Source organism: Pogoniulus pusillus, chromosome 19 (genome assembly GCF_015220805.1).
Source record: "Pogoniulus pusillus isolate bPogPus1 chromosome 19, bPogPus1.pri, whole genome shotgun sequence".
Classification (NCBI taxonomy): Eukaryota; Metazoa; Chordata; class Aves; order Piciformes; family Lybiidae; genus Pogoniulus; species Pogoniulus pusillus.
Window position 1 is genome coordinate 17321400 of NC_087282.1, and position 24152 is coordinate 17345551.

The following is a 24152-nucleotide window of genomic DNA, read 5'->3' on the forward strand; positions in this document are numbered from 1 at the left end:
TTTCTGGGAACCTGAAATGATAGATTCATATTTCACAGATAGTTTCACCTGGGCTTCTTGAAAATAAAATTAACAATCAATTTTGATTAAATTATTTTCAAGAAGATTCTAATCCCCTTACAAAGAACACTGCAATAGACTGATTTCAACCCAGCATGCACAAGAAATACTGACAGAGCAGATATAACCATTTTGAGAGACCACATACTAGAAAGGAGGAATCATATCAATCCTGTTTGAAATTCTGACCAGAAAGATGTAATTTTTTCAAATTCATGGGAAGATCCTGATTAAGGCAAGACTATTTCAGAGCAGTGAATTCTGGAATCAGTTAACAAAACAATTTTTAATAACATAGGGAATCTCCAGACATTACCAAGAAAGCACAGAATCTTATCAGAGAAGCCCATAAGGAAAATGTGCTTTAATATCAAATGGTATATTCCTCCTGCGTATGCAGAGATTGCCTCAAATCTCAAATGCATCTTATGTGAAACAGGGGCTAGCACTGCAGAACAACACAATAAGAATTTAAGACAGGAAGTGCAGGTAATTTATCTGAATAAAGCTTTCAGGAGAATAACTGATTTGTGTTGATAACGATCCAAGCTGGAACCTGACCAGGATGCAGGAGTTAGCAGCATCGCTACCCACAACATGTTCACTGTTCATGACAAAACAACAGGGTGTTGTTACAGATGAAAATAGGTTAAAATGCCAGCTTTATGCTTCAGCCCAAGGACCCTATTTTGCCAAAGAGCTGTTCTTGATTTACCTCTAGAGCAACTCAGCTAAAGGTCCCATGTTTTCCAATCAGTATTCATACAAGCACACAAGAGGTGCAATGAGTTAATTTTCACAGAAGAGTCTTTAGTATCACACAGTTTCTACTCGCACAAGTACTGCGAAATCCACAAACTGATGCAGAGAGTGAGAAAGAAGTAGCGAAAGGTTCACAGCTATAAAAATACATATATGGAGGGAAAGCAAAAAAAAAGAAAAAGAAAAGAGAAAATTGGAAAAAAGGAGAAGGTTTATGTGACTCCTGCTAAAAGCAAGGCCAACACTTTCCACTGGAGACTGTTTGATTTACACAATTTTGTTTCAATTGAAAAACAAAGTCTTTCCCTGGCAGAATCTTCTCTACACAGTCTATTAGGGATACTTTTGAGATACCCAGCATCATTTATAAAGGGGCACTTATTACTGCTGAACATGAACATTTTGTTAAATTTCCCAAAGTTCCAAGAGGAAATATGTGCACTGCTACACAAGGGTGTATTCAGTGAGCAGTTGAAGTCAAGAGCCTGGACAACCTGGGTAAGTCCCGGAGGAGAGGCGTGCTACTGACTAAGATGCTTCGAGTCTCCCTCGAAGAATCCATTGGGCTGTCCTTGACCCAGATCTCACACTTAATCTAGAGTCTTAAAGCCAGGAATAATCCATGAGGGACCAATCTGTTTTTTCTGGCTTCACTCCTTCAAATGCCCACAGACCTGCCCCAAATCAGACCATAGGAAGACTCCATTAGGTATCTTGATTGCCCCTAACAAAAAGAGACTTTCCCCTGCCTCTTTCTGTAAGAGCAGAGCAACGGAGCACTGAAACATTGAAATGCCCATGGTCACTGCAGAGATGCACAACTAAGTATCATCACTTGCAATCTCTTTTTGTGTTATATGACACAAAACAACTGGCCTTAAAGCACATCTGATGCATAAGAATACACATCTTTGAAACAGAACATTACGGTTGTAGAAACCATCACTACATTTGTGACACTCTGCAGGTAGCAAAGCTGTACTTGTTCGTGCTGTAAACAAGGCAACTTCTGCACATAAAGCAGTGGAAAACTTGAGTCGGGTTAACTGGTCTCATTTTGATCAATTTTGGGCTTATGTCATTGCTTCTCCAGGAAATAAAGTAAGTTGCCTGTAGATGGTGTGGAAAGACATGTTATATCCACTTGTACTGACAAAGACTGTCTATCCACAAAATCCATCATGAGCAGCTTGAAGTATATACCTTCAAAAAAGCAGACAGCTTCTTCCAAAACACAGACACACACAATACTTTCTCCTTTTTTTCTCCTTTTTTACATGTAACATCTACAAAAATTGGATAGAACAGGTGCTTTTACACTGAAAAAATCAGATTCATGTCTGCATAAACGTCTTGCTAACTCAAATAAGCTTCACCAAATTGTTCCAGTCATGAAAGACAATGCACAAAAAGCAGAAACCATCATTTCTGAAACAAAACATTTGACTTCAACTGAAAAAACCTTTTCCTGTCTGAAACTATTTTAAAATATCTTATTTTTATTTATCTAATTTTCTGCTTGGTTCCAATCTAATCTTTACAAGCTTTTCAGAACCACATCTGAAAGGAAAAATGAACAAGTCACACAGCTCTCACCATTTCCAAGCAGATGTGTTTTTGAACTCACGTATCATGAGGTTCTGCGATACACGATCAGTTTCTTGGATGCGCAGCACAGCAGTGGGATAATGGCTCTATAGGGAAACTCAGTCTGAGCTGGCCAAGGCATTCAATATAAATTTATGAAAACTAGCATTAGTCATGAGCATCGCTCTGCTGACATGGCAGAAAGAGGAAAGAAATTGGATTAGTTGGCAGAGGATGACCACGTACGTAGTTTCTCATTATTTTATATTCATCAAGAAGTTATAAGTAAATAGGCACAAAAAGCAACGTTTTAAAAAAGGAAATTCAAAGTAGGATAGCAGATATTATGCTGGCTGCTCTCTCATTCAGCATTTCTTTATGTTCAGCTCCTTTTGACATACTCCACAATGGTAGTGAAGCCACTTTGGAGATGCTACCTGATCACTGCACACCTTCTTTGGTGAAAGATGGTCAAGTACATTAAATGTGCTAGACCATTTATAATCCCCCTAACAGTTTCAATCCAATGCAGGGTTAGATCCTGGGTCAGTCCTTTGCAAATCAATGGATACTAATTAGCTCTCATCTAACTCCTGGGAAAAGACAATGCACATGAACTTGAGTTTTCTGACCATCAGACTTCATTAGAATCCAAATTCAGTGACGCAAGTGGTAAAGCCTAAGAAGACAAAACCCTTGCAACTGGCAAGACTTATCATGTTCTCCTGTAGAGAGGCTATGGAAAGTCCACCAACTGAAGAAACATAAAACTACTATTTCTATCCAAATTACCTCTTCTCCTTCACCTCCCCATCAGAAGAAAAATGCAAATGGTAACAACCTCCAAGAAGTTGTATGAAATTTATTATACAAAGCAAGGTACAAAACCCAATCAAGATCTGTGTCATGACGCAGCAACCCCATGATTCACAAGACCTGATCCATGTTCACTACCTGTGCTGCAGCAGATATCTTGGACTAAGATCTCTGGAATGGAGATCAAAGAAATCATGTAAGGCAGCAATCCCTGAAATGCACTGCCATGTTATCTCTTGGAAAAGCTGGCAGCTGTGAGATGCTGATTACAGCATGTTCTGTAGACTTCACTGGGAGGAATTAACAGGCAACACTGCTTCTATCAAAGATGGTTCTTTCTCTGCTACTCAAATAAATAGACCGAGTGTGGGTCAGATAGGCAAGAATTGGGCAAATGCTGTGGGGTAACAGTATGGACCATACTTCTAATAAAGATCCAAGACGTATAGGAGATAAAGAAGTTTCCAATAGTGAACTTGATTTCCTTCTAACAGTTCTGCTTATTTCAGGTAAAGAGCTGAAAATTTCACCTTTGTCAAGTGATAGATTGCCTTGCTGTACAGCTGTGACACATCTTCTCCTAAGTCCATCAGTAGGAATGCAACTCTTCTGGCAAGGACAGCAAATTACTAAGTGCTAATTTCAATTTACTTTTCAGAAGCACGAAGAGCAGGCTGAGATTTGGTGGATTTTTCTTGGTGTTGTTAATGTTTGTTTTTGTTTCAGTGGGAGAAGTTATGAATAGAACTAAAATGGCACTGTAAGCCAAAGTTCTCCTAGTTTTTTTACTGTAAACAGCCTTGTAATACCTATCTGATACAGGTAAATAGTATTACTCTGGTGCAAAAGACAGCAAAACTATGCTAGCGAAAGTACACTTTGACTTCAAATCACATCAAGAGCCACCAGGAGACCCCAGGATTTCCCAAGTTCAGTCCCTTCACCACAGGGACCAGGCCCAAATGCTTGATGTTTGCATATGACATTAAAAAGGACTCAAGACAATGAAGTCAGCCATGCAGCCCTGTCTTTCAAGACAGTGAAGTCAACCATGCAGCCTTGCCTTTTTTTTTTTTTTTAAATCCTTGATCAGAATTTCAAATATCACATTTGAATAAACTCCAACAAACACAAACCCAACACAAGGGCAGGATCAAACATCTAAATACAATCACATAACTTACATGTGGTCTGAAAGCGAACAAGTTGTGTTTGAGAAACATACCAAAACCAAATGACGAACTTTCAGCATATCTGAAATGTCTAAACAGTCTAGCAAAATAATTGCATGCAAGTGACCAGATAGGTCACTCTATTCCAGCAGAAGAGTGCTCACCTGGGCTATTATCCAATTCTGGGAGAGCAATTCACTCTTTCCACAAGTGCCTGGGCAAATTATGCACAATGCAGTGTCCCTGCACGTTGATCCTCATGCATAAGTGCTTCTGTGCCTCCTGTGCAATGTGTGTGAGGGCTGCATGTTTCCACTCACTATTTTAGAAGTGGTTAAGATCATAAAATGGATCAAGTGCCTAAGACATCACAAGAAGCAACTGCTGGGTGCATTCACTAACATCACTCATTCACTCTTCTTACACACAAACCTTTTCACCCATTTCTCTCTGTACGTATGATCCTTTTATCTCTAATAATTACATCTTGGTGAGATAAACTAATAAGGCATGCACTGACTTTGAATGTTTCACATATAGCTATGCACTAATAAACAAACACCACATTTCTTATGCTACAGAAGTCAGACATACAGCCAGGACACAACATATTGCAGTAGTGTGGTTGTGTGGTAGTTACTAGTGTCCACACTGCAATGACTACAAACAGCTCAACATGAGTGTCTACCTCAGCATCTTCACCAAATGACTGCACATGAAAAATCTTCAGGATGATGTCAAGTTCTAGGGCATTTGACATTGTGAAGCTCAACATTAATGTAAAGCCAGTGATAGAAGAGAGGAAGCATACCTCTGTCAAGAAATGTAACATGCACACATTTAGAAGAAAAAGAATCCCCATGGATGAAACCTGGAAATTGCTTCACTGCAGTTATCATCATAGCTTGACAGAAACTAGTTTGATCTAGATCAATCATTTTTATGTTTCTATTTTGAGACTGCCACATTATTTCAGTGGAGAGAGCCTCACAACAAGGTATGGAAGTTTTAGACTGCCTTATGAGCTCTCTTATAAAGGATGCCATGGCTCTCCAATGGGCTACACTTCACAATGGCATAGAAAGTGCTCACCTTATGCTGTAACTTAAACGCCAAATATGAAGTCATATGTTCACCTTTCTCACAACAGACGAACATAACTTTTCAATTCTGTGGTTTGACACACGACTACAAAACCAAATTGTTGCTGCTTTAAATATAACGTGTTCTAAAACACTTTAAGGATGCCTCAGCTAAATCAAAATTAGCATTCCAAAATTGGTAATGACAAAATATGTACTTTAAATGGAAAAACATGAAATCACTGGATTGTGACAATAAAAAGATCATTAAAGACACATCAGCTCCTTCATTTCACACCTTCTTGCATAACAGTCCTACACTTGCAGTAGGATGGCCTCCCACCTCCCAGACACTGAACACAGTGAACCCAGAGGAAAGAATCCCACTGTTATCTGTGGCTCTTGGACAAGCTCCCAAGCCAGCCTGCAACAAAACTGTGGGTTTTTTGTGGTTGTTAAAAGCTACTGTCACATGCTTGTTTCCTATCATAGCATCTCCATTTCCTCCCCGAGATAAACTACAGCTGTTACGCATTTTATTGGAATGCCTAGTTAATCAGTAACCCTGCAACCCATGCCAACAGTCTCCTGGGTCCTCCAGGCCCAGCGCTATGTAGGGAAAGGAGAACAATTTTGTTTCTGCATCTGCACAAAATCTTTCCAGAACTGAACAAGCAAATGGTGCTCTTCATCGCACTTTTCATTCATTTGGTAAATTCGGGCTCCCAAAAAAGCATCCATTCATGTAACTTCTTTTCCATCTCTGTGGTGCAAGTTAAATGGAATCCTAACATCTGAGCAGCGTGTCAATGCCATGTATTGACAGAGGAGGAGAGAGAGTCAACTTATTTTCAAACAAATTCAAGAAATAAGACAATGCACTTGAAAGCAGGGTGGCTCCTTCTGCGAACACTGAGATCACATTCAGCTTAATGCCAAATCTCCTGCTCTCTCATGACCTGGAAACAGACCTTAGTTGGGACACACTCTTCAACTTTTGACATAGCCCAAGACTGCACAAGTTTTGACCCCTAAACTAAAGCAAGCTCTTCCTTTTTATTTGTCACGCAGCAGTAACGTTGACTATTTGAGTATGCTCTGCAGCACAAAAGATGTTTTCAAGGATCTGTAATAAGCAGAGCTGTGTAGAAAGAGCATCTCCAGGTGTTTTACTACAGAATACTGGGAGAGAAACCACAGAGTATTCCTTATCAGTAGAGTGAGGCATCTGCCCTCTATTCAGGCAAAACCACCAGCACCCAGCCCAAACTTGGCAAGACTTTCAGTGACACATGCTAGTGCTTTTGCCAGAAGGGAGCTGACCACTTTCAGCATCAGTGTCCTTTGCCAGCTGGCCAAAGAGTACACAGATGCAAGGGAAGCAAATTATCTGCCCACTGGCAAAAAGAAATGCTGAGCATCACCTAAGGAAAAAGTGTCTGCGTGTGCACGCGTGCACATGTGCCAGTGACTATACATCTGAACATATATCTATATGCACCTGTGCTTGGGGAAAGGGAGGAATACAGCTGAACAGGAAAAACTGTCTGCTACTAGCCCTGTGCTATAATTTCCTGCAACGTTCTCACAAAAACAAACAGATACTTCTCTCCCCCCACCCTCGCCCCCATTAAATTCTTCCAAGATAAATTTTAAACAAGGACTGCAAGGATGATGAAGAAATATTTAAACATTCTCTAAGAAAGTCTGAAATCAGATCCCTTTAAGGTGGTCTCCATACAGTCAGGAGTCTAGCAACTTAAGGTAAGCATGTCGTTCTATCTTCCCTCTCCTTTTCCTTTGGTCTCTTAAAGAAAGAACGCCCATAGAAAAAAAAAAACCACTATATATCAGCATTTGTTAAAATACAGAAAGACTTCTGGGTCCAGAAGATATATGAGAAATAACTCAGCAAAATTAATGGGCCAAGAATTTGCAGCTGATATGTTAGGTTTTGCTGAGAGAGAGAATCAGCCTGTAGATTAATTAGATTCTGAAATCACAGCCCCTTTTCACCCATACACATCCCACCACTATCATTACATGATCAACAGATTTTAATGAAAACTAATGCTGGCTTTTGAGAAATTCCACAGGGACAACACATAAGGTTGAGTTTACTTTTCTAAATATTTCTTGAAAATTGTACATAGTGCAAGTGCCCATTTGTTGGCTGTAAAGGTGTACAACAGCAATTTTTTGCAATGACAGTGCAGAGAGGGAATATGAGATCTGTGTGCTAATGAGCTGACACTGCAGAGGCTAGAGCAGTGTTAGTATAGTGCACTACAAGTGCAGAGCAGAAAGACATACACGGGTTATTTCTAGGGAATATGATCTACAGAACTGTAGGCATAATTCAACATTAACACTGACATCCTTCATCAGAGGTTATAAGAAAAGCATGAAAGAGGCTTCGGTGGTGAATTTGTACATTGCAGCTATTATTTTCATATCACTCTGGAAAAAAGGCAGCTCACTCCCTAACAAGAGCATTTCTGAAGAAAAGATAACATTTGTGTTTCACTTGATTTTATTTATTCACAGGTCAAGTTAACTTTCCTTGGGTTTTTGGTATGGTTTGGGGTTTTTTTGTGGTTTTTAATGACGGCAAAAAGCTGCCTATTTTAAGATGCAACAACCATCACCACAGCCAGCTGATAAATTTCAATTCACCTTTTAATACACTGGAATTTTCATCTGTGTTTGCATTTGCACTCTGTTAAGATATCATACAGCTAAATAAATAAGTGGGCAGATAAACACGGAGTGGATGAATACTGTATGCAAGCATGTCCATTAAATAGACAGAGAGGGGCTTGGAGCTAGCAGTGAAGCAGGGAATGCATGGATATAAATCAGATTATACATCACTTAACTGAAAAAGGGATGAGAGGGAGGGGCTTAGGGCAGGAATTTTCTTTCACTTCTAAGCAAGTTTGTTCCCACGTTGGGATATTGCCAAATCAGCCCTACCAGATATGGGCTTTTTATGTCTGGCTCATGAGGATGCTTCAGAAGAGATTTTTTTTTCCCTCCCCCTGCCTCTGGAATGCACCAGATTGCACCAAGGGGGATGTGCAGCTGTGTATAAAGAACACAAGCCTTTCCTGAGCAGAGCCCCTCTCGATTCCTACAAAACGTGTTACAGCCTCTATTTTAAAATCAAAGTAGAGGAGAACAAAAAGCATTATTTTATGGATTCTGTCTAGTACAGGCACTAGGCTCAAACTAACATGCTACTTCCTCTGACTTCTCTTCAGTTCCTTTACCTATCCCACCAGTCATTCACAGTCTCTCCAGTAAAGGCAGTCAGAGTCACTGCAGGTTTCTCTCCAGTGGATCCCTGCCAAGTGCAAATATTGATCAAATGGCTATGTGACAGAACTGGAGACAATTTATGTTTATCTCCAAGAGAAGCAAAAATGTTGTGGAAAGAACTGCTTCATGGATACAGCAGCACCCTGAAATTATCTGCCACTCCACTAGGAAGTGAGGGTGAGATTAAGTGCACTTAGGCCAGAATGTTTTACATGTTATCCAGGCAGTGTGAGGAGCTATTAGTTCATCCTAATGCATTGATAGGCATGAGAATTCTGACTTTCAAAGATCATTGCTTCCAGATCCAAAAGGAGCAATTGTTCTTCTATCTTTTCTTTTTTCCATTTTGAGGTACTGAAACATATATGATTAGTGCCTTGGACCCCCTGCATTCTTTTCCTACCAACAGTATTACCAGACTGTTGATACAGCTATGGACAAGGTCACCTTTTCGTTTTCTTTCCTCTGTTTCTTTTTTTCACACCTTCTGTTTTTAAATAGGTTACTGTAGGTTAGTATTCCCTGGTCTACAGTTTCTCCAGAGATGTAAGTTCTCCTAATTTTACTGCACTTGTGATGTGTGTGTTGGAACATGGAGCCCTGCACTAGAGAACACAATCTCATCTTACTAAAATTGCCATAACTTTCACTAAGCAATGACAAAGATCATTAGATAGCAGAAGACACTGACTAAATAATACATTGACTACCTCTGAATGTGTGTTTCAGTCATCTTAGAGGGACTTGTAAAGAAGTGTTGGTAGAACATTTAAAAAACAATTAATAATTAATCACTCAAGCAGTCTCATGTATTTAGTTTAAATCCATATAATTGATATTTAGGAAAATATGTCTGAGATACAGCCTCTTGAAGGGATTACGCTGATTAAGGATTAATAGTCTGATGTTTGCTCTAAGAGCTGTTGAGGCTGGGTAGGAGTAGTAAAATAACATGTAAAGCACAGATCATTTTTAGTTACCTTTTTTTTTTTTTTTTTACACTTTACCTAATAGTTTTATCAGATATTATATAATAATGCCCCTGCAAAAGTTTGAAAGGTCCTAAGTCAAAACCCTTTAAAAAGCATAATGCTGCACTAGCAAGAAACAGTCACATGGGGGATATGTTAGAATATCAATCCAAAATTTGTCCAAATATTTCCTTGTTGTGTATTTTCATACAATCAACCTCTCAGAAAAGAGCTGAAATCGCGGAAGAATAGAACATCTACTTGTCCAGGCTTCCACCGACACAGCTTGGGACAGCAATATAACAACTATCCTATCTCCAATAAACAAAACAAAAAAGAAGTAAGATACTCAAAACATTGAACTGTTTTAAAGTAAGGGATGCTCGTTTTCTGAACTGCCATACCTCACTCTTTCAGTACAGAACGTTCAAAGAGGAAGTCGGATACTATATGTGAACAGGTATCATTCATAATGCAAAGTTAGTACGTTGCATTCAGAGGTCCTACAGATCATGTACAGACCTTTTTTGTGTACTGCAAAGTTCATGCTATTGCCTCACAAGCAATCCCCAGTCATTTTCAGAGGTGTACAATAAGAACTACATAAAACTGAACTTGGATGCACCAGTAAAACAAATATTCATGAACTACTATTGGTAAAGGAATGCTTTTTAAAATGCAGCACACACATCAGCGTTTCAGAAAGAGATTTTGCATTTTAACACCACATTAACACTACTCAAAGTTCTATTTTGCTTCTTCTGCTAATAAAGACTTGAAATATATGTATGCAGTGCTTGTGCAGAGCTATTTGCATGATGCTAAGCATTCTGATTCCATTTTCTCTCCTCTCAGCTCTAATGGTATGTGTCAGTTTACAGCCTCCTCAGCTTTTAACAGGACTTTCACTGTAAGAAAGCCACCAGTATGTTGTGACAAAGGAGGCTAGTCAGACCCTCTAGCTTTGTCCCCTCAAGGTCACCTGTAAACAGCTGTTTCTGTTTCATTCTTACACAGTATTATTTGCAAATGATGTTAACACAGCTAGGTTGTAGCCTCAACAGAAAAGGGATGTTACTTCAGCAGCAATTCACTGATCAGAGCTACACAGCACTGTAATAGAAATATTTGTTTTTCCGGAAAACAAAACAAAAAGATGAAAAGAAGCTGCAAGAAAACTTTCTCTAAGGTGCTCTTCAACCATATAATGCTGCAAAATCTACTAAATCTCATGTCAGTAGGCACATTTGTTCCACTCTATTGTATAAACAAGAACTTCAGGTTACCAGGGAGAAATCGACTCTAAGGGCAGGTAACAAATATTTAGGTAAAAAAGAATGTATCTACTTACAAGCATTTGTCACTGAGAAACTGTTGGAAGAGTCCAAGTGATCTACATGATAGTTCAAATGGAAGGGCTTTTCTGTGGTATTTTGGTTTGTGTTGTATAACTGCACAGCAAACCGAAATGCACTGTGCTCTTGAACAGTGTTCCTCATGAAAAGTCCACCTGGGATGGGAAAAAAAAGAAAAAAAGGAAAAGGACAAAAGAGAAAAGGTGTTTCAGAATGCTTTTGAGGAGAAACAGTGGCAATAAGTTACATCTGCATACTGCACGTCACTGGAAAGAATGGACAGGAGCAGGCTAAGCCTAAGCATATAGTTCTGGCAGAGCATGTACAAGAGAGCACACAGACCAAGTTCAAAGTTAGGCTTTTAAAGCCATACAACGCATCCAGGTACCCCCTGAGTGACCGGGAGCTGCAGGTGCCCCTTAAATAGCAGGCCACTTATACACGGATGCCCACAGACTTAAAAGCCTAACTTGGGGATCTGTGGCTCCCAAACGATGTCCAGACTACCCAAATACGCTGTGTAGAGTTATGTGCTAAGGACAGGGCTGGCGTGCGGCATGGCAAACGTGCGGTTCTCAACGGGCTGGCGGAGGACGGGCATCGTTGAGGGAGAGGCAGCAAATAAACCAAGTTCTCCTGGCGTGCCCTCAGCATCACGGCTCATTCGGCCCCAGGTTGAGGGCACGTCGGTACAGATTCACGCCGTTACTCTCTCACATTATTTGCTACATGGGACGTGCTGCTTCAGGGCACGATTCCGCATGAGCACAGACCGAATCCTTCTACCGCCTCTGAGGGGAACGGACGGCGCAGCAGCCCGGCTCCGCATCCCGCCGCCCGCCAGCGCTACCCGGGTACCGCTCCCGCCTCTCGCTCACAACAGTGGGAAGCAGCCGGAGCTGGGCTGGCCCCGAGAGCTGCCGGGGCTGCCCGGGCTCGCCCTCCGCTCCCCCTCCGCACAACTTCCCCTCGGCTGGCGGGGGAAGGAGCGGGTCTCGCTGCCGCGGCGGGCGCTTACCTATACTGATGGTGTTGGGGAACCCCGCCAGAGCCTTCCCCAGCAGCCCCGCCAGCAGCAGCAGGAGGGTCCGGGGTACGCTCTGCCTCATTTTCTTCAGCTCCTGCGGTTCAGCCCCTAAAACGAAACTGGCGGCACAGGCATGGGCGCAACTGGAGACTCGGAGTAGTGTCAATGGTGGTGGCGATGCTGGCGGAGGTAGTAGGGAGGATGGTCCCCCTCCTTTCTTCCTTTTTTCCCCGTTTCTTTCTTTCTTTTTTCCCCCTCTCTTCCTTCTCCAAATCCCTCTCCTCTTGCCTTCACCCCAGCCTGGGAGGGCTCATTGGCTGCGAGGTTGCCTTTCTCCCCCCGTCTCCAGCAACCCCCCCCAGCGCAGGGACTTCCCCCAAAGATGGTGGGTAGCGGAGCCGGCGAGGTTGCTCCGCCCGGGCCGGGAGGGGGTTATCGATCAAACTTGGCGTGAGGCGGGCTGGCAGTAGCTCGGCTCGGCCCGGCCCGCTCAGCCCCTGCGCTGGCGTCTCCCGGCCGCGGCGGCAGCGCTCGGGGCTGCGGTCGGAGGGAGCTCACCGGCCTCACGTGGGCCGGCCCCCGGGCTGCAGCTGGCCCCTTTAAAGCTGCATCGCCTCGGTGTGTGTGAGTGCGTGTGTGAGAGCCGTGCGTGCGCCGGGCTGCGGGCGGGGGAAGGGCGGGGAGCCGAGCCGAGCCGAGCTGGGGGAGGAGGTTGGAGGGCGAGAATGGGACGCGGCCGGGGTGCTGTCCGCAGCCGGGGTGCTGTCCGCGGCCAGGGGGCTGTCTGCACCCGGCGGCGGGGCAGGGATGGGTAACGGCGGGCGGTGCAGGATCCTCAGGGCCGGGCAACGAAAGGCGGCAGAGGCAGCCGGGTGCCGCCGGGCCTGCCCCTTGCAGGGGGGCCGAGAGAAAAGGCCCACCAGGAGAGAGAGCTGGCGGCGAGGCGGGGGCTGCTGGAGGGAGCGTGGAAGAGGCCACAGAAGTGATGAGGAACGATGCTCTTTCCCAGAGGGTTTGCCTACCCTGCTCCCCAGTGCCCCCCATCCCTGCTCCAGTGCTAACGCCTGAGGGGGAGGGCTCCCTTATCCACCTGCCCACAGTGCCATGAAGTGAAAAAACAGAAGGATGAGTTTATCCCACACAAGGGTCCTTCCCAACCTCCTCTAAAGGAGAGAAATCCAAGTCTCCCCTTTTCATCCCTCATGCTGGAAAAAGACAAGGAACATGATCTCTTCCAGAGCAGTTGCCCCAGCACGGAGCATGCATCATGGCCTACCGGTGGCTGCAGGGAGCAGGCAGGTGGTGTTTGGCATCCTGTGTTCCTTTCTGCTGCTTACAGCTTGGCAGAGCATCACGCCTGATATGCTCCTGGCCTGCACATCTGCAGGAAACTGTTGTGTGTCTCTACTTGAAACTTGGTTCTCTGAGGGGCTGGTCTTGCACCTGTCTCCTTGACACCTTGCACTATAGATCCTGCAGCTCTTTTCTCTATTTGTTGCTTTGAGGCTCACTGAACTGTACAAAAAGGAGACAGAAAAAAGATATTAGGTCACCTAGTCCATCTCATAGGCCCAGGGAAGATTGTTCTTTACTTAATGTTTCCTTTTTCTCTGATTTCAGCAGGTCACTTCCCCTTGGCCCTCCTCTGATTTATTTTTTTCTCTTTAATCTCAGACTCTGGTGTTCTTTGGGTCTGTGTTCACTTGAGTTAGTTCCAAAAGCAGTCAGCTGTGCATTTGCAAAATAATCAACCAGTGCCACTGCCTATAGCTTTGTGCAAGTGCTCAAGTTGTAAGATGAGGGCCAATTACTGCACATATGCTAATCAATAACATCAAAGATTCAAAACACCACTCTTGAAGGAAGCCAAAGGTACAGGTGAAGAACCCATGCCATATTCATGATGCAAGAGCATAATATATGGCTATGGCAGCATATATGTGACTTCCACTTACTCCTAGGTGCATGCATTGGTTGCTACATGTTCTGTGCTCCTTTATGATAATCATAGAATCAACGGGATTGGAAGAGACCTCCAAGATCATCCAGTCCAACCTAGCACCCAGCCCTATCCAGTCAACTCGACCATGGCACCAAGTGCCTCATCCAGTCTTTTCCTGAACACCTCCAGGGACGGTGCCTCCACCACCTCCCTGGGCAGCCCATTCCAATGCCAATCACTCTCTCTGTGAAGAACTTCCTCCTAACATCCAGCCTGTACTTCCCCTGGCACAGCTTGAGACTGTGTCCCCTTGTTCTATTGCTGGTTGCCTGGCAAAAGAGACCAACCCCCACCTGGCTACAGCCTCCCTTCAGGTAGTTGTAGACAGCAGTGAGGTCACCCCTGAGCCTTCTCTTCTCCAGGTTAAACAGCCTCATCTCCCTCAGCCTCTCCTCATAGGGTTTATGTTCCAGGCCCCTCACCAGCTTTGTTGCCCTTATCTGGACACATTCCAGCACCTCAACATCTCTCTTGAATTGAGGGGCCCAGAACTGGACACAGTACTCAAGGTGTGGCCTGACCAGTGCTGAGTACAGGGGCAAGAATAACCTCCCATGTCCTACTGGCCACACTGTTCCTGATGCAGGCCAGGATGCCATTGGCTCTCTTGGCCACCTGGGCACACTGCTGGTTCATCTTCAGCCTACTATCTACCAGTACCCCCAGGTCCCTTTCCTCCTGGCTACTCTCCAGCCACTCTGTCCCCAGCCTGTAGAGCTGCTTGGGGTTGTTGTGGCCAAAGTGCAGAACCCTGCACTTGGCCTTGTTAAATCTCATCCCATTGGCCTCTGCCCACCCATCCAGCCTGTCTAGGTCCTTCTGCAGGGCTCTCCTACCTTCCAACAGATCAACACCTTCTCCTAGCTAGGTGTCATCTGCAATCACGTCCAGAAGGTGGAGTCTATTCCAATTCAGACAGCAGGAGGGATCAGGATATGGATGGCTCTTAATGTTCCCTTTTTAGACTGAGATGGCAATTGTCATATTATCTTTCTAATGGTTATCTGTGTGGACAGATGGGGCATAAAGTCCATCTTCTATAGCACTTCTCAAGCTCAAAACACTCAACAAATATTACCTATGAATTTTCTTACAAATGCAAAAGCAGTTCAAGGAAAGCAATTGGCCCAGCTCATCTAAGCAGATTTCAAACCCAGACTTAAGATCATGAGCAATAGCTTCACTGTAGAGCACTCCTCTCAAATGTCTTTTAGTAAGCACAACAGATCTGAAAGTAGAGACAGGTACATTCGAGATAGCTGTGAAAAACACTTTCCTATAGGTAAATAACATATCTATCTGGTTCCAAACTACTTGTCTTCCCTTATTCTGCACACCTCCAGTCCTTTCCTAAAACTTCAAGGTCCTCTTTTTTTGGGTGTCCTTTCCTAATGGCCCTACTTTCTTCCTGTTCACTTGCTCCCACAAAGTTCTCTCCATCCCCACAGCTGTGTATTCCAGGCTGACTGCCACCTGCCACACTGAGAGCTGAAAAAAATATGAAATAAATTATGTTTAACATTTTATATGTTAGAACAAGAGAAGAAACAAAATAGCCATGAGTGAAGGTGGCATGTTTCAGAATCTCATTTTCAGACACAGCCAGCAGAGTGGTACCTCATCTCTAATAAAACAATATTTCACAGCCTCATCTCAAAATCAAGAGTCTTGTTATAATCCAAGCTATATCTGTGCTAAGAGACAAATAAATTTTCATATCTCCCATGTTTTTCCTCCTGAAGCCCTTAATATACATGTTGTTATTAGTATTAGCATTTTCAATATGCACAAATTTTGGAGAAACCCAAAGAGATCCCATCCCAGTTTATGTTTCTTACAGTGAGCCTGTGTCCTAGGACAAATGGTAGGAAATTGACTGTTTTAATGTGGATATTAATGCCACACAAATAGCTTATGTATCCTGCTAGGGATGCTCAGTGACTCAAGTTAATGAGTTCCATGGTAACCGAGGCCATGCCAGATGCCTTCCCAAACCTTTCCTAACTAAACACAACCAAGATTTTGCAAGATGATCAGAGTTTCATATTTAGATGATTTATAGCGTTCTGGGACACTAGGGGATTCTGAGGACTGTCTACCTGAGCAGGAGGAGGTGATGATTTATAATTAGTGTTCTCATTGTAAAGTCTAATAGTAGACTAGAAAAATGCTATGGAATTCAGGACACAGCATTCTCACTGAGCTTCCTGATGTTACTAGGCTAAACTCGTAGTGTTAGCATAAAGTCATGGTGAAATCTATGCTAGGACTCTGTGGCTTCAGTTTTGCCCTGACTGCACTGAGCTGACTTTATCACTTATGCCATTCCTGTTTCTAATTGAGAGAGAGATGCTCAGGCAGCAGGTTTCTAGAATGGCTTGTTCTTCTCCCAGTACCAACCAAATCAGGTTTTAATTGCCAATAAATGTATTACCAATGGTGTCTTACAGCCTTTCATTTGGTGCTGTTTTAAACTGGTTGTTTCTTTATAAAAACAAAGGACACAAAATTAACTGAACTTTATGTCAGAATTTTGATTAGCTAAACTGATTAATTCCACAACAGACAGTTAACAGATAGAATGATAGTGGGGAGAGACAGAAGCAATGATGAAAAGGGGTTAAAGGGAGAAGAGTCACATAGAAGGAGTCAAGGGAAAAGTACAGTGTCAAAGGAGGGAAAATGAATACAGACATTACAGCTTCACACATGTTGGAATATAGGTCAAAAGGACATCTAGTTAAGATTTGATTATATTACGAGTGGGAATAGAATAAACTGTTGAAGCTTTCCTATTTACCTTTCATTACCATGCAATAACAGAGACATAAAATGAAATTAAAAGGCAGCAGACGAGAGAGTTTAACAGAAATATTCTGGTATGCAGTTTATAGCTAATCTATAAAGCTGTCTCCCACACAGTATTCTCAGCAAAATTAATTGTTTTTAAAGTTTCAAATTTAATGTGAATTAGTAGAGCATGTGCATTAAACCAACTAGAAAAATGTTATTTGGATTAATATTCAGAATTCACGGCAAAAAGTAGCTCCTGGATGCCTCAAGAAAGACCAATTCCTACGTGTGACAAGAGTTTCCAATATGTCTAATGTTCCCTGAAAGCTTTTTGCTGGTCAGCATTAGGAGACCCTGAATCACTGATTTGCTTGTTATTAACTTTTGCTTAGTGCAGTTAACAGGTGAATTCTGGACCCAAAGAAACGTACTTATTTCCTGTTATGTATTACTTATTTACTGTTTTACTTATTGTTACTTATTATGTATTACTGTTATGTATTACTTAGTTACTGTTTATTACTCCTATTATCAGAGCTAGGATTTACCCAGTACATCCTGGCAGCCTATGGTCTGGCATGTAGGAATATCACAGTATCACAGTATCATCAGGGTTGGAAGAGACCTCACAGATCATCAAGTCCAACCCTTTACCACAGAGCTCAAGGCTAGACCATGGCACAGAAGGATGATGAAGGTTTGTATAGGAACGCAGTCAAAGAGGAAACCTGTTGATAAATAGAAGTCCTTACTCCATTACTGGGGTCTAATTCAACTTCAGGTAGCAGAAGCAAATTCATGCAGCCACTTTTATCAGAATTAAGCACTGCTACAGTAATAGCCTATATCTACTACAGTTGCACAACGAAGCCACAAATGTGGAAACAGCATGTACAAATGTCTTAATTTTTCTTAGATTTGTGGTATCTTTAGGATACATACTTCTAAGTCTTCAAAGAGCTACAGGGCTGGTGGAAATGCAGTGTTATTATAGTCCCACAATGTCAGAAACAATTTCTGTTACCTCCTGCTTTCTGATTAACTGTACACTAGGCACTGCTGGAATAACGCAGCCCCACAATTCTTATTTAAACCTGTACTTCTGCTGTGCTCATCTATATTTATTACTTAAATAAACAATACATCAAATAAAAAAGTAGTGGTATCCCCTGTTTACCATTAAAAAGTGAATCCTCTCTTTTTGTTTCATACCTACAAACACACTTTTCAAGCAATCTTGGAAGTTTTATCCAATTCATAACCACTTCAACTGTTCGAAATCTGACCACTGAATATGTAACTTCTGCGTACAATTACTGAAATACAGTTTCCTTAAAGACAATCTCTTTTAGCTCTAAGTAGTGATTAATCATGTCAAATCACTTTTTGCCAGTCAAAAGGCTATTTTCCTCCAGTGTATCTACATCTCCATAATTCACCTCCTCTCAGTTTAAATCTTCCCTAGTGCCTTTTACTGGAAATGTCTTTGGAAAACACCACATAGAGTATTAGAAATGGATGTTCAGACAAAAAGAATTGACATTTTTCACTGAAATGTTAAGGATTTCAGAGTTGTTCTGTTCCAGTTGATCAGACAGAGTTTCCTACCCTCTCCTAAGCCATCAGTCTGGTAGTTTAAAATTTGTAGGGGCTATGCAGAAAACTGACATTCACTCCTCCGCTGATTTAAAAAATCCTGTTTTGCTTATGGAATGACTCTTTGCAGCACTAGGGTATGGAATCAGCTCACTTCTTAGAGTTCATTCAATTCATATAAATAAGCTATTAGTTAACATGGAAAAGAAGTCACAGAGGAAAGGAACTCCAAGATATTTCTCCCTTCATCCTGGGCAATATACTGTCTGTGGAGTGATTTGCTACCACTAGCCAGGAAATGTCACTTTGAATGTGAAAGCATTTCCCTATTAAAATTCCATGAAGAGAAAGCATTTCCTCAGAAGGAAGAGGTGTGTAAAGCAGACATGTTAAGAATGAACAGTTCTGGTACTTTACAACCTTTTTTTTTTTCTCTCCCATGGAGACCTACCTAACCTACCCAGCATTTCCAACAACATCTCAAAGCCTAACAAGAAGATAAGTGGAAGAAAGACAACAAAGATGTTAGCAAAGTGTCAATATGGGGAATTTACAGAAGAGTCCAAAACCTGAGAAGGCAACAGTGAAAATTCATAGGAAGAGAGAGCTACCCTATTACAACATGGTAGTCTAACCCACAAGGTTGGAGAATTTGATCTCTGTATACCAGATCTAATACACAAGTTTTTAAATCATATTTTTGTCATATTGTGAAGGACTTGGTTTGTCCACGTGCAGAGAGATGAATTAGTTTTATTGATTTCAGCAGGATTAACTGAGAGTACAAAGATGACTAGAGCTGTACACTTACACTGATGTAACACAGTGTGGTTCTGATAATCTGCAGTGTTCAGAAGACAAGCAAATCCTTCTGAATCCCAGTGGCTTCTTTGAAAAGATCAGATATTAGTGATGCAGCCAACATTAACAGGAGTGTTCTCGTGCTTTATGAAACTTCCATTCCTAATTAAAAGTTGTTTGACTTTGTAAGTCACACCTTGTAGCAATTGTAGTGGATCTTGATAATTACAGTACAAAGCTATGTGGTTGCTCTTCAGCACAGCAGAAAGCATAAGAAGTGAAAAAAACAATTGCAGAAGGTTTTTTTAAGAGCAATTCTCACCTTATATCAATTTGAAGAGTCTTAAGTATTTTCCAATAGATCTGCAGTGGTCCTTATATAGCAAATTGAAGTCAACAGACAATAGAATTACTCTCCTTAATTACCTTTTGCAGACTCTTCAGAAGTAGCCCATGAGTCCCAAGGAGTCCATAGACCTGTTTTTCAGGAAAAGAGATATTTATTATAATCTGTTAAATAGTGTTTTAGTAGCAGCTTATCTTGAAACTGCTCTTGAACATGCAAACTGCTAGAGTCCTGTTTTGAGTTCTGTGTCCTGATAGGCAGTCAATAGCTACATTCAACCACTAACATGCTATCTATCATTGAATATCTATTTTTGGGAGCCTTGTCTAATCCATGACGTTGCTAGAGTATCCTACTTCCAATGCTCTGTGTTGTACATACAGTAGTTACTTTCAGTAAGTTTGCAAGTAGACTTCACAGTGTAACTGACTCAAAGTCAAGGTAATGACTTCTATCTACTTGATGTTCATGGTTCCAGAGTTCTTACGGCTGCCTTTCAAGATATACTGAACCAAATCCTCATCCAGTGTAAAGTACTGCAGATCAATGAAATAAATTCTACTGTGCAGGAGGATAAATTGACTTTGTTTGACTGTTCTGCAGTATAAATGCAGTTATCGTATTTTGCATGGCACAAAGATTCTGATCAAGGCCTGCACACCACTAAATAATCTATATATGTAACTGTACTTTTTTCACCTTTCCATATATATTGTTTAGGAACTAGGTAGCAGACTCCACAGTTGTTCTGGACATCCCTTAAGACTAAAGTTGAGGCAGAAACTTCCTTTCCTGTAAAAATATTCTATTATCTGGAGTTGAAAAAGTATTTTTGTTGTTTAGCTTAGCTGCATATATAGTCTCTGGAGAATCATGTTTCAACAGGGTATAATTAGCTGAAAAAAGAAGCACTGTGATTTTTCTTGCTTCAAATTACTTAAAGAAATCTTGGAAGAATTTTTTTTACTCTTGAATTATTGTTATTTTATCTTCTGAATTGCTTTCTGAATATTAAGGATGCGAAATCTAATTGTTCCCTTTTCTACCACAATGTGATGGTTTGGGGGTTACCCCGCCCCTCCCACACTTTGTATTTGCCCCAGCTAACTCAGACGGCCTCTGGGAATATAGATGAAGCAATTTATTTACAGCTAGCAGAACTTACAAGCAGCTATTTACAATATATACAGTTATATACAATTATATACAGAAATATACAAAGGATAAACAATACAAAAGCACAACTCCCCTCCCAGAAACCTGAGTCCCCAGGAGGGGCTCTCAAACCACCCCAACACCTCCCCCCGGCCCTCTCAACCTTACCCCAGTTCTCAGGAAGAAAAGAGGTGCAGCCAAGAGGTTAGGGAGCAAGGTTAGTAGGAGCAGGGTTAATGAGATGTGACCAGGTCCAAGGCAAAAGCAAAAGTGAGAAACAAAATGGAGAAAAAGTCTTTCTTCTTCCCAGAGTTCTCAGCGTAACTGTGAGAGAAGTTGACATCAATTGTTTTGATTTCACTGCCCATTATCTAGTTCTGTTACCAAAACATTCCAGCTTGCTTCAAACTAGCACACACAGGCCACTCTGGTACTATAGACAACTGTTTGAAACATCAAACCATGGCTGCATGCTCAATCTCAGATAATAATTTCTGTGTCTTAACAAATGCAAAACAATAAATGTAAACCAAATCAAATCCTTCCTTTGCATGACTCAGATGCTATTTCCTTAGTACTTGTGATGCAGTAGCCTGGATCTTAATCTAAACCCCACTGCATTCATTAAGCACCATTCTATTGACTTCAATGGTCTTTGAATAAAGCTAATAGCCTTTTTTGTTCCTACTTATCCATAGTGCTGAGGTGCAGAAGGAGGCTGTGGAACAACAGGAAAAAGGCAGAACTAGGTTTTTGTGTGTGTTTGTTTAAAATATTTCCTAAGCTATTTGTTCTTGATACATCAGAAAGTATAAAATAAAAGAGGATGGATTTTTTATTAAGTTGTCAGAGAGGCCAGACTGAAACCTGTTTGCATAAATATTATTCTTTTCCAGAACCAGTAGCCTGCCTCCTATACCCAGGTTATAACATTGACTCTAAGCAGCAGTGATTAAGTAGTTAATTAAATATCTAAAAGCAAGACAATGCAGAACTGTCCTTAACAGTGATGGTTTGGGAGTTACCCCCCCCCCCCACCTCCGCTTTAGAAGTCACCCAGACTAGTCTCAGCCAGCTCTGGGAATATAAATGAAGCTATTTATTTACAGCTAGCACAATATACAAGCAGATATTTACAGTATGTACAGTTATATACAGAAATATACAAGGTAAAAAGTAATACAGAAACACAACTCCTCTCCCAGAAACCTGAGTCCCCAGGAGGGGCTCTCAACCGCCCCCTACACCTTCCCCCTGCCCCTCTCAACCTTACCCCAGTCCTAAGGAAGAACAGAGGTTCAGCCAAGAGGTTAAGAAGCAAAGGTGAGTGGAAGGTGAGGTTAGGGAGATGCAGCTCAGTCAGAATCTCAAAGCAGAGTGCCAAAGATGGCAAGAGTGTTACCTAATGTTTACTTTCTTCTTCAGCAAGACTCTGAGGGGAGTAGACATCACCATTGTTTTCCTTTCACAGCCTATGATCCAGTTCTTCGCACCAAAACATTCTACCCTGCTTCAAACTAGCACACCTTTTTGTTAATCAGCTATACACAGTCAACCAGAAGTGTTAGCTAAGAAGTGGCCAGTCTCATGCAGGATTTCTTTGGGGCTGTAATACTTGAAGTGTGATGTAGCAAGCAAAAGACGAAAGGCAAATGTGTAATTTTAGACTTTGAATTCCTCACTCTTGTGTTGCAAGGTAGACCTTAGACATTGCTGTGACATACTGTTGTTATTTGCAGTATAATCTCATATAATAATTAATTCCAACTGATGCACTGCAGTGCTTTAGCAGAGTAGTGGAGCCTATTAAATTGGACCATGAATACACAGAAATTTCCTTATTTCTAACATAATTACGCTGTTGAAGCAAAAAAGCCCAGCAAATTAATGGAAAGGCATTGCTAAATAGGGCTCCTTGGTGCTGTAAATTTCTGGAGTGCTGTTAGAAGGTTTTGAAGAATTAAGTATATATGAAAAGCGACATGCTGGAAATCCTTTGGAAAGCAGTTTTGTTTCTGTTATTCTTCAGGGAAATACTCTGCTGTCAAAGTTGAAACCCAGTGACAGCAACAACAAAGGGTATGTTTTCACTGCAAGTTTATTCATAGCTTTAGGGCCACCCCATTCCACTCAGCATCACATGATGCCTTAATGTACATGAACTTTGAACCTGGTTTTGCCATTAGAGCTGAATTCAACTTCTAAGTAGATCAGCACTCCTAAACTTCTCAGTGAGGAGTTTGGCTTTAAGGCACACATGAAGTTGTGTGTTTGCTATGTAGATCTGTTTGGTTTATGGATTCAGTCTGGGGGATAAAAATCTCTTTTATGGACTTACTAATGTATTGAGAGTGTGAAAAACAAAATATCTCTAGTAAGCAAGGAGGAGACATGGCATTATTCTAATTCTGTATGAATTAGAGCATAATGATCACAGCTTTTCAAGATATGCATCTCCTGGACCCTGTAGTTTCTGAATCATTTATCTCCCACTTGGCTCTTGTTAGAAGCTACCTGTCAATGTGTATACCTGTGCTCAGCATTTGACCCCTCGTTCCACATGCTCTATCTCTTTTTGCAGAAGAATGCTGAAAAGATGTCACCTCAGCAGGCTGCATTCTTGTAGATACAACAACGGTTAGCTGTAAAATGTGGCTTTGAGTGCCAGAAGCTTGCTCAGCTTCTGTTCAGTCAGTATTCAATGGCAAATCTGCGCACAGGCAAATGACAATTACCAGTCCAGTGATGTGTATTCTAACAGGTCAGTTCACATATGGTCTTAAGGGAGAGGAGCCTGCCTGACTAGAAAGAAAGATGCTTGGGGATTATACAGAACCACAGAATTTTTAGGGTTGGAAGGGACCTTAAGGATCATCTAGTTTCCACCTCTCCCTGCCATGGGACACCTTCCACTAGACCAGGTTGCTCAGAGCCACATCCACCCTGGCCTTAAAATCATCCAGGGATGGGGCTTCCACCACCTTCCTGAGCAACCTGTGCCAGTGTCTCACCACCCACATGGGGAAGAACTTCTTTCTAACATCTAAGCTAAATCTACCCTCCTCCAGCTTGTACCCATTCCCCCTAGACCTATCACTACCTGACACCCTAAAAAGTCCCTCACCGACTTTCTTGTAGGCCCCCTTCAGGTACTGGAAAGCCACAATAAGGTCTATTTCACATTGGGAATAACATTGGGAACTTAGAAGTGCTGAGATTTTTATTTAAACCAAGAGTGGAATCCAGCTGTTTTACTTGTTCTCAGTAAAAGCATTTTTCATACTTTGCACAACAATGAACCAAAAG

At 41.8% G+C, this 24152-nt stretch overlaps 1 protein-coding gene and 1 long non-coding RNA gene across 6 annotated transcripts in view; both read right to left on the reverse strand.

Moving 5' to 3' along the window:
• GRIA3 (glutamate ionotropic receptor AMPA type subunit 3) overlaps positions 1-12322 on the reverse strand; it is a 164960-nt gene extending 152638 nt beyond the window's left edge. For all 5 annotated transcript variants that reach the window (XM_064159493.1, XM_064159491.1, XM_064159492.1 and 2 more), the window contains exons 1-2: positions 12145-12322; positions 11123-11281 (exon numbers count right to left, since the gene is read on the reverse strand). In XM_064159493.1, the coding sequence (XP_064015563.1) occupies positions 11123-11281; positions 12145-12235 (250 nt within the window). In that variant the 5' untranslated portion in view covers positions 12236-12322. The remainder of the gene's footprint in view (positions 1-11122; positions 11282-12144) is intronic.
• A 982-nt stretch (positions 12323-13304) lies between these two features.
• LOC135184028 (uncharacterized) overlaps positions 13305-24152 on the reverse strand; it is a 189825-nt gene continuing 178977 nt past the window's right edge. Inside the window, exons 3-4 of the long non-coding RNA XR_010305825.1 lie at positions 19772-19822; positions 13305-13668 (exon numbers count right to left, since the gene is read on the reverse strand). This is a non-coding gene — a long non-coding RNA (uncharacterized LOC135184028). The remainder of the gene's footprint in view (positions 13669-19771; positions 19823-24152) is intronic.